At 38.2% G+C, this 15001-nt stretch overlaps 1 protein-coding gene across 2 annotated transcripts; it reads right to left on the reverse strand.

The window, feature by feature from the left end:
• Positions 1-3116: 3116 nt before the first annotated feature.
• On the reverse strand, positions 3117-13929 carry si:ch211-63p21.1 (uncharacterized). 2 transcript variants are annotated; one of them, XM_067447592.1, is made up of 7 exons: positions 13671-13926; positions 12801-12901; positions 12590-12676; positions 7289-7366; positions 7137-7207; positions 6754-6925; positions 3117-5925 (listed from the first exon to the last, which is right to left on the reverse strand). In XM_067447592.1, exons 2-7 carry the CDS (start codon positions 12864-12866, stop codon positions 5725-5727), a joined length of 675 nt encoding a protein of 224 aa, XP_067303693.1. In that variant the 5' UTR covers positions 12867-12901; positions 13671-13926; the 3' UTR covers positions 3117-5724. The 2 variants fall into 2 exon arrangements, with proteins under 2 accessions (XP_067303693.1, XP_067303692.1); XM_067447591.1 differs by having other exon boundaries at positions 7137-7366; positions 13671-13929.
• Between the last annotated feature and the right edge of the window lie 1072 nt (positions 13930-15001).

Genomic DNA, 15001 nt, shown 5'->3' on the forward strand with positions numbered 1-15001 from the left:
TGTGCTTAACTTTAGGGTGGGTTGCACCAATAAGGATTATATTAAGCAAAGTTTAACGCTAATTTGTTGATCTGGGTTTTATTTTAAATTGAGTTGTGTCACCCCTGATGTGTTTAAAATGAAGTGTTTACAATTCTAACCTGTGATTAAACCTTCATCTATGATTCATTTTCCCCACTATTATGGATTTGCCAATAAAACAGCAACAGTGTTAATACTCATTTCCATTTTTATTGACCACCAGAAACTCTCTCTCGGACAATCTCTGAAATAAACTTGTCAGCTGTATTTACAAACTGCTATGTAGGAAGACTTAAGGGGCTGATCAGCATAGACGGAGGGTGAACAGATGCCAGGGTAAGGAGGTGGTTAATCCTTATTGGTGCAACAACCCACCCTTTAAGTGCCTTAGGGTGTTTTCACACTTGGTCCTTTTCAGGGGTCTGAGCTACGTCATACAGTGAAAAAAAATATGCAGTTTTATGTTTTTCATGTGATTATTCCATTCTGATTTTAGGCATACCTATACTTTACCTGAACAATTTAAAGCAGTTTATTTAATTTGCATCTTTTTTTTTATTATATTGTATTGCTTTTGTTTGTTTTTTGCATGCTGATGTTATCATTGCCTTCTGCAATAAAATAAACATAAATCAAGACAAACAATTCAAAATAAATGTTAGTTACAAAGGTGGATGTGTGATATAGCTAGTGCAAGAATATGTAGTATTGCAAAAAAAAAAATTGTTTTATGTAAAAAGATAAACTACTTAATTCAACAGCATTTGTGGCAATGCCATTAAAAAATATTTACAAACAAATATCTTGGTTACTGAGGAACAAGCAATGTAAGTGAATGGGATCAAATGTTGAAGGCCGTAGGGTCAGCCATCAAACACTGAACTGGACTAGATCCAAAAAGCAACAGTCTGAACACAAAGGGGTCTGAGACCACATTCCTACTAAAGTGGATACAAAATGATCTGAGTCCTCTTTCAGGTACAGGGAAAGAGAACGCAAAGAGAACTGGGTCCTTTTTCACTCGGATCACCTCTTGGTCCACTTAAAGGAGTCTGAGTTTGGTTCTTTTAAAGAGGACCCAAGTGTGAAAACACAGCGAAGATTAGTTTACACCTTTTTGATGATACATACTAAATACAGATGAGCAGAAAAGCCCAAAATAGGAACACAACATATTTTCTTTATAATAGTTTTCAAAGGAAAAAATTAAATTCAAACATATGTTGCATTTATATTCTGTGTTAATCTGCTTGCCTGTACAAGGTATACATCATTAATAAGGTGTGTATTTAATTTTGTCTTACTTCTTTAGTACGTACAACAAGCCTGGTAAAAAAATGACTTTGTGAGCAGCAGAGGAAAGCCTTGTTATTCCCTCCAGGTGGGTGTTTGCATAAGGGTGTGAAGTCACATGAAAACTATGAATAGCCTCTGGGTACCTGGTAGTGTTGCACATGATCGTAAGCAGAAACTGGTTGCCTGATTTAGACATTGGTAGAGGCCCCACATAGTCTACTATCGCTTGTTCAAAAGGTTCACCCAAAACAGGGATTGGAATGAAAGGAGCCGGTGGAATCACCTGGTTAACCGCTTAAACTCCAGGACCATTTTTTGGGAGTTCCACCTGGATTTGGCATACCCAAATTGAAAAAAAGCAACTTCACTCACCTGGCCATTGTCACAAGACTTGGTTTTTGCAACTTCCTCAGACTCTGCTTTAGATTCCTCAGAATTTGCTTGTTAACAGCAGGTGTTCATCACTAATGCTCCGTCATCACTCAATCAATCTCTAAACTATGTCTTTGAATTTAACACTGATTCAGAGTTCATTTTAACACTCTTAATTACTCTGAGGAGAGTTTATTTAACAATTGGGTTTTTGTTTTGTACTTCTCACTGTTCTGTTTAGGCAGCTGAACATTCACTCTTAAACAGTTCCAATTTGAAAAATGTTTTATGCGTAAGCACAAAACAGCTTACAAAATTGACGCACCACACACTCACTGCTTAAAAGTAACATAAATGACTCAAGTGAAACAAAATCATCAGCCAGAAATGCACCATTGTCATTGAGAATTTCTTTCTCTCATGCAAATTCTAACAGTCTGAGAAGCATTTTTCTTGTGATTTCTAAAGCATACTTAAGACCATCTTCCAAAGACAAGGTAGAGTACTCTTCTCTGGTTTTGCCCACTAATTTGCACTGTAGCAGTAAAGACCAAACATCCTTTGGCCAACCTAAGGAAGTAGCTATCCTTTTACAAGCAATACACTAACTATCCACTTCCGATTCTCGAAAATTCAGCACTAAAGCAATGTGTGTTCCCAAACAAATGTGGTAAAACCTGAATTAGATGAATTATCACTCACCAACAAGAAGTTCTGCGGAAAAGAGGAGGTCGGTGCCAAGAGATCTCCAACTTACGAAGTCACTTTTGAGCCTGCGGACCTCCAGACACAGATCCAGCTCTGATCGGTGGGCTTGTACACCTACTTGCACTTCCATACAGAGCCGTGCAATTCACACCTTCCTTTGTCTCCCTCTTGGCCTGGGAGTATCTGGTGAAAAAGGTTCAAAGGGTGGCAAATCTGCCCCAGTATAAGCCTCAGCCTCTGCCACGGCCATCTCTACCTCCTCTTTACCTGTTTCAGTAACATTCTGCCCCTCGCCAAAGGGATAGTCCCTTTCTCTACATCAAAATTTCAAATTTAAACAGCCGATCTATCACTTTGTCTTTAATTTAGTTTAATTTGGTTGTGATTGCTTTGGAATAGGAATATGGAAGTGGGTAGCTATTGTTAACACTTTTCTATCGCCTCTAACAAGTTATTATAAGGGAAACTCTGCAAATGCCATGAGCAAGCTTATTATTATCACAAATTGCATAACTTGCTTCATAAAAAGGAGAAACATACTAATTAGCATTAGCAAAACAACACACAATATTTAATTAGCAGTGTTACCTCTCCCTATTTAAGATGTCTAGAGGTAATATGTAACATATAAGTTAGATGAATTAAGATAATAATAATAAATATTCAGTTTCAGTTAATCATTTATTTGTGTGGTGAAATGAATCAGGCAGAGATAGATATGAATGAATGCTTTTTAGTGTCAAAATCATAGAGAACACACACAATTGTTTTTACAATAGTGAAACAAGAAATAAATATTTACAGAATAATAATAATAAGTAAATAATAAGACAACAAAACACTGGAGTGAGGGATAATAAGCGGTGCTAAAGCAAAGAAACCAACAAAACACCCTAGCTTACATTATTTAAAGTACTAAACTAACAAATAATTTAGTAAGAAAGTATGGCTCCACTGTTTATTAAACTAAACCATACTAACTAGAGATAAATACATGGGGTAGCATCCGCTCCTTCCCTGGTGTGTATAAACAAACTCAATCTCTAAGGTGATGCATTATGCCGTTCATGTAACAATAACTTTAACACAAAATAATGGTTTATTTACGTCCATCACCGTGTCCCGTCCAGGTCTTTGTGCAGAGAAGGCGATTTCTGATTGGTTCCTTGACGGACGTCGGCACGGTGACTAATGATGATTGACTCCTCTCTGGACATTTCTTCTTTGTCCTCTAACACCAACCAATCGCAAATAACCAACTTGATAACCAACCAATCGCCAAAAAACCTAAGAATCATGACAGTCAAGAATGAAAGAGGAAAAAGAAACCACAACCAAAGCACGCCGGAGGCGTAACAATAGCATTTGTCCATTGCGAAAATCAGACACTTAAGACTTGCTGTCAAACTATCATTTTAATTCTCGGAAAATCCAGACAGAGACTCAATTTACAATATCATTTTCACAGGGAAAAATATACAAAGGAACATATGCAGTAAGCAAATGTGAGATCTAAAAAAAGCTGGAATGAGGTACACCGGTAGCGATAACGCTCATAAACATGCAAACCGTGAACGCTCCCGCTCGGATAATGAACTGATGCAGAGGGATTTTGGGAAAGGTTTGTCTGAACTCACTAGACCTGACTCGGGCTTGTGCTTCTGTCAGTGAATATTGCGTCTCGAGACGGTTCAAATGAGTCACTCGCTGTGAAACATCGCCTTTACAGTAAGACAAACAACAGCCCTTTACACACAGGAACGCATCATGAACACGAATGAAGAATCAGGAACAGATGAAAGAGGGATTGAAACTCTTTAGAGCATATTCACAAAAAAAAGGGTTTGTAAAACGATTGACGCTTGCATAGATTCAGCCCACATGTGGCGGTGGGCCTTTGGCCCCGATGTGCTTCTCTCCCACACATGAAGAATTAGATAACAGCTCTACTTCTGATGACTGAGAGACGGCACAGTGATTCACTTCATGAAGAGGACGCTGAAGCAAAATGTTCAGCACGACTGTTTTTGTAATCTTTCATTAAAGAGTAAAAACATCTGTCTTTTGCACTCAGGTGCTGTGGTGTTCTGAAGTCATTTAGTGCTGGTTAATGGCGATAATAGCAGGCGAGGTCATAAAACCTCCATCATATGAAACTTGGAAAACTACCAAGGATCCAAGTACATGTGTCACAGGTCATTACTTAAATCTTTTGTATTATAGAAAAAATATAGGCCTATATATTGTATTATTTCATCTTACTAAACTGCTGAGTCCATCAATTTGTTTTTATTTACAGCCAATAAATCCATTTCAATGTGAAATGTAATTGGCCACAAATATGGTCATTTTTCCTTGTGAGGAGACGCGATCGTTAAAAAACTACAACTTTAAACTTAAACTCGACTGAGTGTGGAAACACTTTCGCTCTTGCGTTTTTGATGAAATACTTTGACGTTTTGTCAGTATTTTCACTTAATTACATGATCGCTGTAATTTCGCAGTCCTGATCACATGCTTTTTGTCAAATTATTTTAATTTCTTTGGTGTTCGATAACTATGGGAGCCAATTTCCATCACACAAGTAAAAAATAAATGCTTTAAACATAAAATTTCATATTTATGACATAACCGGTTGAAATTATGACATGCTAAGCCATAATTATGAGATAAAAAGGTCATAATTTTTACAAAAAGAATTGTCATAATTTTGAATTTGTATCGCATAATTGACGTTCTTGTCATAGTTATGAATTTAACGTCATAATTTAGACTTTTAATCTCATAGTCATTACATTTTGTCATAATTATAACCTTTTATGTCCTAATTTAGATTTTTCATCTCATAGTTATTGCATTTTATGTCATAATTATGACTTTTTATATGGTGTCATAATTTTGACTTATAATTGATTTTTTTCTCATAATTATTATTATTTTTGTTTGTCATGATTTTGACTTTGTATGTCCTAATTACCAAAGCTCTGTAGTTTCTCACGTGGCAGAAATGGGCTTCCATAGATGACACTGTAGAAAAGAGCTTAAAATGAAATGTCTTGATTGGAAGTGCATGATCTAATATTATTGAACATGTGGACACAACTGCAGAGAAATGGATTGATGAAGTGAAGATTATACACTATAAAACAAATTCAGTTCTCCAATTAAACATGTTCAAGTGACTGGTTGGCTGAATTTAATTTCTGTGAATTAAATTGCATTAGTCGACTGAATTTCAATTCGAAATTGAAATGTGATCAGTCACTAGAACATTTCTAATGTTCGGAGACATTATTTATGTTTACAGTGAACAGTGCTATAGTATTGTCAAGTATCTGTGAGCAGCAGGAGGAATGAGATGAGGATGATGATAATGGATACGGAGAGCGGGACGATGAGCAGATAGCAGGACACAGGCAGGGTCAGCAGAAGCCGTTTGTCCCCGTCGGGTCTGATGTCCATCACGGCTCGAGTCTCTCGCGCGGCACAGCGGCAGATGACCAGCGGACGCACCTGAGACACGCTCTCCTGCGGGAACATCCATCGGGAGTCATAACACAGCAATATTACTCCATATTTTACATGTATAAAATGAAATATATATATTTTTGCATTTTTTTTTTTTTTGTATTAGTACCACTACTGTTATTATGTTGTTGTGTTCTGTGTTTACTCTGTTGTAAGTTTTGAACTCCTAATAAAGAAATAAAAAAAAAAAAAAAAAAAAAAAATATATATATATATATATATATATATATATATATATATATATATATATATATATATATATATATATATATATATATACTGAAATTAAATAAAATATTTAATAAATTATACTTTTTTTCAACAGTTTAGTTTATCCTGAATTTCTAAATTTGCTAAAAAAATATATATAATATAAAAATATAAGCTATAAATGAATAAAAAATATATATTTAAAACACTATAATAAAATATATATTTAAAATGTATACTTTAAAAAGGTATTTGACATATTAAAAAAATACTAAAACTAAAATAAAATGAATAAAAACTATATTTAAAATGTATATTAAAATATATATTTAAGACATATTTAAAAAAAAATCTTTAAAATTAAAAAGAAAATGGAAAATATGAAAAAAACACTAATAAAAATGTCAATAAAATTACAAATGTAGATTAACTGAAATTATATATCAGCTAGTTCCCAAGGTAACAGTTAAGTTTAACTTTAATTGCTAAATTTTCTAAAAATAAATATAAAATATGAAATATAAAAAAACGTTATTTCCAAAGGTAAATAATTTCAGCCCAGATGCAGAGGTTTTAATGATCATTAAGATCATATTTGATAATGATCGAGCGACGCACCTCCAGTATTGTCCTGTTGTGAGTGCGGTGAGGACTGAGGCGGAGACTCCAGCGGTGAGTCCTGTGGCTCCGCCCACCGTCGTCTTCACTCTCAGTGGTGTCCTGCCGCGTGATTCGCTGACGCTTCCTCTTCCGGGAGCTGATTCGCTGGAGGGAACCTGCAATCTGGAGCCTGAGCGAATCACAATGCAGAGAAAGAGCTGCAGAAGGTGATGCAGTGCGGTGTGTGTGTGTGTGTGTGTGTGTGTGTGTGTGTTGGATAGGTTTAGGGGCAGTGTAGGGGATAGAAAATACGGTTTGTACAGTATGAAAACCATTACGCCTATGGAATATCCCCACATTTCACAAAAACAAATGTGTGTTTGTGTGTGTCAGACACACACCTGCTGTCCGTGTCCTCGATATCTGCGTCTGCATCGCTGTCTCCCTGAGGATGAGACTGGACACACTCCTCCTGAAACACACCAGTCACACACTGAAACACACACACACACACACACGGGCTTATACATTCAGAGAGGTGCAGATGCCTCACCTCTGTGCCGTAACCCTCAGAGTATCTGGTGATCATGGGTCTGTTCTTACCGCACTGGACACACTTCACCCTGGAGTCCTGCCGAGAGACAACACACACTCTTTCAGATCACATGACTCAGAAATTCACATTCAAAAGAGACAAAAAAGTCTGCGGTTTTGCTGCGTAATTAAGCTACTTAATTATGAGTCCGTCGTGGTGTGAGCACAACTGGCTGTTAAAGGGAATAATGAGAGATGAGACTCTGATTGGTTTAGTGCATGCCCAAAACACACCCATGACTAATTAAGAGATAAGGGACGACCCTTTTGGAATTTAGCTCAGATTTATCTTATAAATAGTCACTTGATTATTTTGCCTTGGCTTTTTACCATTGCCTGGACAGAGCATGCATATATTGACATTATGAAGTGAATAACACTGATGATCTCTTCATCACGGCTCCTGTTAGTGGGTGGGATATATTAGGTACCTGGACATTTTGTCCTCAGAGTTGATGTGTTAGAAGCAGGAGAAATGGGCAAGCGTAAGGATTTGAGCGAGTTTGACAAGGGCCAGATTGAGACGGCTAGACGACTGGGTCAGAGCATCTCCAAAACTGCAGCTCTTGTGGGCTGTTCCCGGTCTGCAGTGGTCAGTATCTATCAAAAGTGCTCCAAGGAAGGACCAGTGGAGAACCGGCCACAGGGTCATGGGCGGCCAAGGCTCATTGATGCACGTGGGGAGCGAAGGCTGGCCCGTGTGGTCCGATCAAACAGACGAACTACTGGAGCTCAAACTGCTCCAGAAGTTAATGCTGGTTCTGATAGAAAGCTGTCAGAATACACAGAGCAGCTCAGTTTGTTGCGTTTGGGGCGTCATAGCCGCTGACCAGTCAGGGTGCCCATGCTGACCCCTGACCCCACCGAAAGCACCAACAGTGGCACGTGAGCATCAGAACTGGACCACGGAGCAATGGAAGAAGGTGGCCTGGTCTGAGGAATCACGTTTTCTTCTACATCACATGGATGGCCGGGTGTGTGTGCGTGGCTTACCTGGGGAACACATGGCCCCAGGAAGGCAAGCTGGCGGATGACGCATGATGCTTTGGGCAATGTTCTGCTGGGAATCCTACCAAAAATAGTGGAGCAATATCAGAAAGGAGTTTCTCAGAGAACAATTGCAAAGAGTTTGAAGTTATCATCATCTACAGTGCATAATATTCTCCAAAGTTTCAGAAAATCTGGAGCAATCTCTGTGCGTAAGGGTCAAGGCCAGAAAACTGGATGCCCGTGATCTTCAGCCCTTAGACGGCACTGCATCACATTCAGGAATGATACTGTAATGGAGATCCCAACATGGGCTCAGGAATACTTCCAGAAAACATTGTCGGTGAACACAATCCACCGTGCCATTCGCCGTTTCTGGCAAAAACGATATAGGTCAAAAAAGAAGCCATATCTAAACATGATCCAGAAGCGCAGGCGTTTTCTCTGGGCCAAGGCTTATTTTAAATGGACTGTGGCAAAGTGGAAAACTGTTCTGTGGTCAGACGAATCAAAATTTTAAGTTATTTTTGGAAAACTGGGACGCCATGTCATCCGGACTAAAGAGGACAACCCAAGTTGTTCTCAGCGCTCGGTTCAGAAGCTGCATCTCTGACCGTATGGGGTTGCATGAGTGTGTGTGGCAAGGGCAGCTTACACATCTGGAAAGGCGCCATCAATGCTGAAAGGTATATCCAAGCTCTTGAACAACATATGCTCCATCCAGACGTCGCCTCTTTCAGGGAAGACCTTGCATTTTCCAACATGACAATGCCAGACCACACACTGCATCAATTACAACATCATGGCTGCGTAGAAGAAGGATCCGGCACTGAAATGGCCAGTCTGCAGTCCAGATCTTTCACCATTAGAAAACATTTGGTGCATCATAAAGAGGAAGCTGCGACAAAGAAGTCCTAAGACAGCTGAGCAACTAGAAGCCTGTATTAGACAAGAATGGGACAACATTCCTATTCCTAAACCTGAGCAACTTGTCTCCTCAGTGCCTAGACGTTTGCAGACTGTTATAAAAGGAAGAAATCAACCCTTTTTCCCATAAAATTATACATTTTCTCAGTTTAATGGTGCCCTAGAATGCAAAATTGAATAAACCTTGCCATAGTGAAATAATAAGAGTCTAGTACATGGACATCACATACTGTGAGTCTCAAACATCATTGCCAAATAAGTAATTCTCAACATAACCCCAACCATGATGCAAGCGTTGGGGATCATTTACAGTCAAGATCAAAATTAGAGAACAATTTAGAAACATTCTTTTTTTTCAGAAATATTGTTGATATTCATTGGTAGAAATTTGAAGGCAGATTAGCTGTGGGTAAACCATTGTTCTGCTAGCATGTTTAAAAAATACCAAGGTACTTCAACAAAAACCTTTATTTTGTCAAAAACACTGTGATCAAAATTAGAGAACAATAACCAATGCAGCACAAAAAAAACAATACAACTAAAATGTGATGCTTACAGCCGTCAAAAATTAGTAGGAAGTTTAGAGGCCCTTGCTTTGAATGAGCTCAGCACCGCTGTGGCCACAGGACATCACTAAATACTCACACTGCTCCGGTGTGATCGGTCCACTCTTCTTCCAGTCTCTTCCACAGTTCGGGAACTGTAGCTGGTTTCTTAGCCATAACTTTGTCACCAATGATTTCACTTGGGGTTTAGATCAGACTCTGGGCTGGCCATTTCATTATTTCAATGTTCTCATGTTCAAGGAACTGCTTTACCCTTTTGCAGTGTGATCGGGGGTATTGTCTTGCATAAAAATTGTGGGCTGATTGGGAGATGCTCGCAGTGAAGGAACCACATGTTGCTGAAGGAGGTTCTGATAAACAGGTCCTGAGGTTCTGCCATGTAGCTGTATAATAGGCCCAACTCCTGCTGCAGAAACATCTCCAAAACCATTTCACTTCCTCCTCCATCTTTCACTGACTTCTTTGGGCACTTTGGGTTTAATCTTCTCCCAGTTTGATGCCGAACATAATTTTTCCCATCGGACCCAATTAAATTAAACTTGCATTATCACTAAAATGATCTTTGGAGCAGTTCTCCTCTGTTCACACAACATGCTCCTCAGCAGAGGTTAGTCTAGCCGTTTGATTCTTTCTGCTGATGAGAGGCTTGGTCACTGCAGAGTGAACATTCAGTCTGAATTCTCTTAAATGACAAGACACTGTACGGCGAGACAGATCCTTACTGTGTTCAGCTCTGAACTGGTGAGTAATTCCAGCTGCAGTGTTGAACCGATTCCACATTGAAAGTCTCCGCATTGTCCTGTCCTCTCGTGCATTGGTCTTGTGTACCTTTTTGGGTACTTGAATGAATAAGTGTCTTTGTAAAGCTTCAATATTCTAGAAATTACAGATTTGAAATGACCAACGTATTTTGCAATAACTGAACGGGTCATCCCTTTGGCCTTCATCTGGACACCCTGGTGTCGTTGGGTTTCAGTAACCTTAGAGTGGCTTGCCATCTTGCAACGTCAGTGAAAATTGGAACGTTTGCTTCAAGTTAAATAGGGTTTGCCAGGTTATTACGGAAATTAGCACCAGGTGTCAGATCAACACCCAAAGCTTGAAGGTATCTGAAAGTGTTGTCTAATTCTGACCAGCTTTATTTTTCAATAGTCTTATTTAAGTATACTGTACTTCAGAATATATTTAACTTGTGAAATATGCTAAAAAAACTGCCCTTCTGCTCCTGTTAGGATCATTTCAGAAAGGACTAAGCAGTGACCTCGTAATTTATGAAATTGTATGCTGTTCTCTAATTTTGAATCCCCCAACATTTTCATATGTCTGAACATGTGCAGTCATATAGTTATATATTTATATATATATATATATATATATATATATATATATATATATATATATATATATATACTTAATATATGAGTTATATATACTTAAGTATGATGTTTTTGCATGCTTGTATTTCAGAGTACATCACAGTCACTGCGTAGCCTACATTGTGACTAACGTTATATAAACATGCAATATCTTTGACGAAAAAAGACTAGTCTAATATCACTGGTTTTGGTTTTGTCTGAGGGAATGAACGTTTGTGCGGTTGCCAGATTTCAGTCATTTAAATCCCCCAATCAGAGCTTTTCTGTGAAAAGAACACGTATACTATCCGGTGTTTTACCTAAACATGTCCAATCTGGCAACTATTCACTGTAAAACATTTTTTTTTTTTTTAAAGTAACCTGGTTTCCTTCAAATTTTGAGTTCGTTGAAATTCTGAGTTAATACAATGAACATTTTGGAGAATCGACATCCTTTATTCAAATATTATTAAAATATATATATATTTTTTTTAAAAGAAGCATTTTGTGTGTTTTATTTGTGATGACGCAGTGAAACATGCCAAATTGTGCTATTTTAATAATTTATCAAAAATTTTATGTGGTTCAGATACAATAATGTTTTGAGTTTCTATTTATTAAACCAATTTGCTTCATTGTGTCAACTCAATTTTTTAATTTCAATAAACTACAAATTGTAAGGCAACCAGGTTATTCTCAGGTTCTCTCTCTGAAATCTGATGATCTGAAAGCACCAATAAACAAGTAAGCTGCATTTTATCAATCTCCATTTGAGATGTTCTGCTTAAAGTGTCGTTCAGTCGGTCTGTGTTCTGTCAGGACTCACGAGCCGCTTCACTGAACTGCTGTGAGTGGCTGAAATAAACCAATCAGAGCAGAACTCAACATTAATATTCATGACTCTTCCAAATAAGGCAAAAACAGAGCAGTACATCCTAGGGACAATTTATAGGGTTGTAAATAGACCTGTAAAACTGTATCTGGACAAATTTTGCCTTTAAATAAGCCACATACCCTCTATGTAGATATCAGAGAACAATTTAACATATTGTTTCAACTCATTCTAAGGGAACCATTAAACATTTGATATGTCATCTATGTTGTACTCAGAATAAAATATTGACAATTGAAACTTTTATATCATGGCATTTTGTTTTTATTCACAATTTGTACAGTCCCAACATTTTTTGGAATCGGGTTTGTATTTGTAATACAATTATATTTATGCTACAACATTCAAAAGAACAGCATTTATTCGTAATATACTGTAACACAATAAACAGCTTTCCTGTAAAAGTATGAATCTCTCTCTCTCTCTCTCTCTCTCTCTCTCTCTCTCTCTCTCTCTCTCTCTCTCTCTCTCTCAAAAAAAAAAAAAAAAAAAAAAAAAAAATATATATATATATATATAGCATAAAGACTTACCTCATGTGGGTGCTGATCACAGAAGGCGGTGAAGGTAGTGTTTTCACACAAACACACACCTGCACTCTGTCCACAAGCCCCCATGTCCTACAGAGAGACCAATCCAACATGTCTATTTTCAATATGACAGTCACTGCTTATCTCTGACACACACACACACACACACACACACACACACACACACACACACACACACACACTCAGTTCATACCTCGCAGTCATTGTCCGAGTTGTCTGAGAACAGGCCGTTGGAGTCTTTTCTCCTGATCACCTCCATCTCTCCCTGACTCACTCACACTCTCACACTTCCACCTACACCGGGTGAGCGAGGGATAAATAAAGAAACACAGACACTTCCACTGAAACTCACACAAGCATCGCCAGTGTGTGATGATCAAGCTGAATGTAATACATAATTACATGCAATAATCACACATAGTTATGACTTTTAAAAATGAGAGATGCTCATCATACCACAGGCTGTAGATCCATTATGCATTAAGGCTAATGTTGGCCTATTCAGTTCATTATGATGTTAACACATTTCTACTGAGACATTATCTGATTGGATGAGTGACAGTGATGCGCGTGACAAGTGCTTTAAAGTGGTTGCACCATCAGTTTAAAGGGCAGCTGTCCGAAACTCAAACCGTCTTGGTTAAGATCATATTACGCAAATGCATTAAATGATATTTATGTGCATGCTTTTTTCTCTCTCTTCTAATCATCCTTTATAAGGAACTGCGCTTTTGAGAAAGCCTGGCTGGATTCGGCTCAATCCCACGCGCATCTGTCCCGCGCGCTCATTGCGTAATACACGCGCACATACTGTATCCGCGCAGTTATTTGTCGGACACATGTTTTCTCACACACTTTAAATAACATTGCGCAACGCCTCCGCGTCGCAGCTGTGACATATGCGGCTCGAGGGTGATGTCAATCATTTAAAGTTATTATAAACACAAGAAACACGCAACAAAAGCTATAAAACAAGCGCGCGATAATATAACAATCGCGTGCAATTATTATTTAAGAGACATTGCGGTGCGTGAACTTCGTAAAGCGCTCGAGCGTCACTTACCTTGTCTGAAAGATGATACATCTTCTCAATCTTTTGCGTCCTGAAATATCATTTGATCGCTTGGTAGATGTTGCGCGTGTAATAATAACAGATCAGCATGGGTCCTTACCGGCGCGCGTGAACACGGAAGCGCTCGGTGTGCCGAAAATGTTTGACATTGTAGTTTCGGTCGCTCGTCGAATAATAACGGTGCTGTCCGCGGGAACGCGCATTGCCATAAATAACATTCCGGAGCAGGGCAGAGGAGCGCGCACGCTCCCATCGTTGAGTGCGGAGATGACGTAAGGCGTGGCGAAGAGCCAATGAAATGTCGTCGTGATGATAGCAGCTTCTACAAAAGAACATTGGTAATATAATTCATTTTCATATATTTGTATTATATAAATGGGCATTAAAACATAACCCTGGACCACAAAACCAGTCATAAGGCTCATTTTCAAAGTGAGATATACATCATCTGAAAGCTGAATAAGCTTTATGGTTTGTTGGAGAGGGCAATATTTGGCCGAGATACAACTGTTCTGGAAATTCTGGAATTTTAGGGTGCAAAAACATCTAAATATTGAGAAAATATTGTTTAAAGTTGTCCAAATGAAGTCCTTAGCAATGCATAAATGCATATTATACAACAGTATTATACATTTAATACCTTTTGATATATTTACAGTAGGAAATTTACAGAATATCTTCATGGAACATGGTCTTAATATCCTTATGATACAAGAAAAATGTATAATTTTGACCCATACAATGTATTGTTGGCTATTACCACAGATATATCCATGCAAAGTATGACATTGTATGGTTTTGTGCTCAAGGGTCACATATAGAAACCACATTAAAACATACAAATAAATTCTCAAGCAATACTAATGGAATTTATATTATAATAATTTCACATCCGCAATGAGCTCAAATATGAATCCCCTATAACAGGATTATAATGCACAACATGAAGAGATCCATGCGTTTAAACAAGGGCGAAGGAGAACACTTCAACTGGCCAACGTCTAGCAGTTGAATAGCTTTTAATGAAGGACGCTGGAGTCTAACAGCAGCGCCTCTGACTCATATACACGCCTCTTTCACATCATAAAGAAAACGAATATGAATAACGTTTCACTGATTCTAATCAGAGGTCATTCCCTTCGGGCCGGAGTCTGGCATTGCCCTTTCAGAGCAGCTAATTAAACATCATTAAACACAATTATGGACAACATTCAGCCCTGTGATAGCAATCACTTCCCCTCAGTTTACAAACAGACATAAACAGCTTCTGGAGACAGAGTCGCATGGGAGTCGCCATTATTCTCAACAGCTCCGACAGTTCA

The sequence above is a fragment of the Pseudorasbora parva genome, chromosome 1 (genome assembly GCF_024679245.1).
Source record: "Pseudorasbora parva isolate DD20220531a chromosome 1, ASM2467924v1, whole genome shotgun sequence".
In the NCBI taxonomy this organism is placed as follows: Eukaryota; Metazoa; Chordata; class Actinopteri; order Cypriniformes; family Gobionidae; genus Pseudorasbora; species Pseudorasbora parva.

Coding starts and splice junctions, on each gene's coding strand:
- si:ch211-63p21.1 (XM_067447591.1), bottom strand. CDS start 12,866: ATGGAGGTGATCAGGAGAAAAGACTCCAACGGCCTGTTCTCAGACAAC. Junction 12,677..12,800: donor ACTCGGACAATGACTGCGAG/GTATGAACTGAG, acceptor GTCTCTCTGTAG/GACATGGGGGCTTGTGGACA. Junction 6,926..7,136: donor ATCGAGGACACGGACAGCAG/GTGTGTGTCTGA, acceptor TGATTCGCTCAG/GCTCCAGATTGCAGGTTCCC.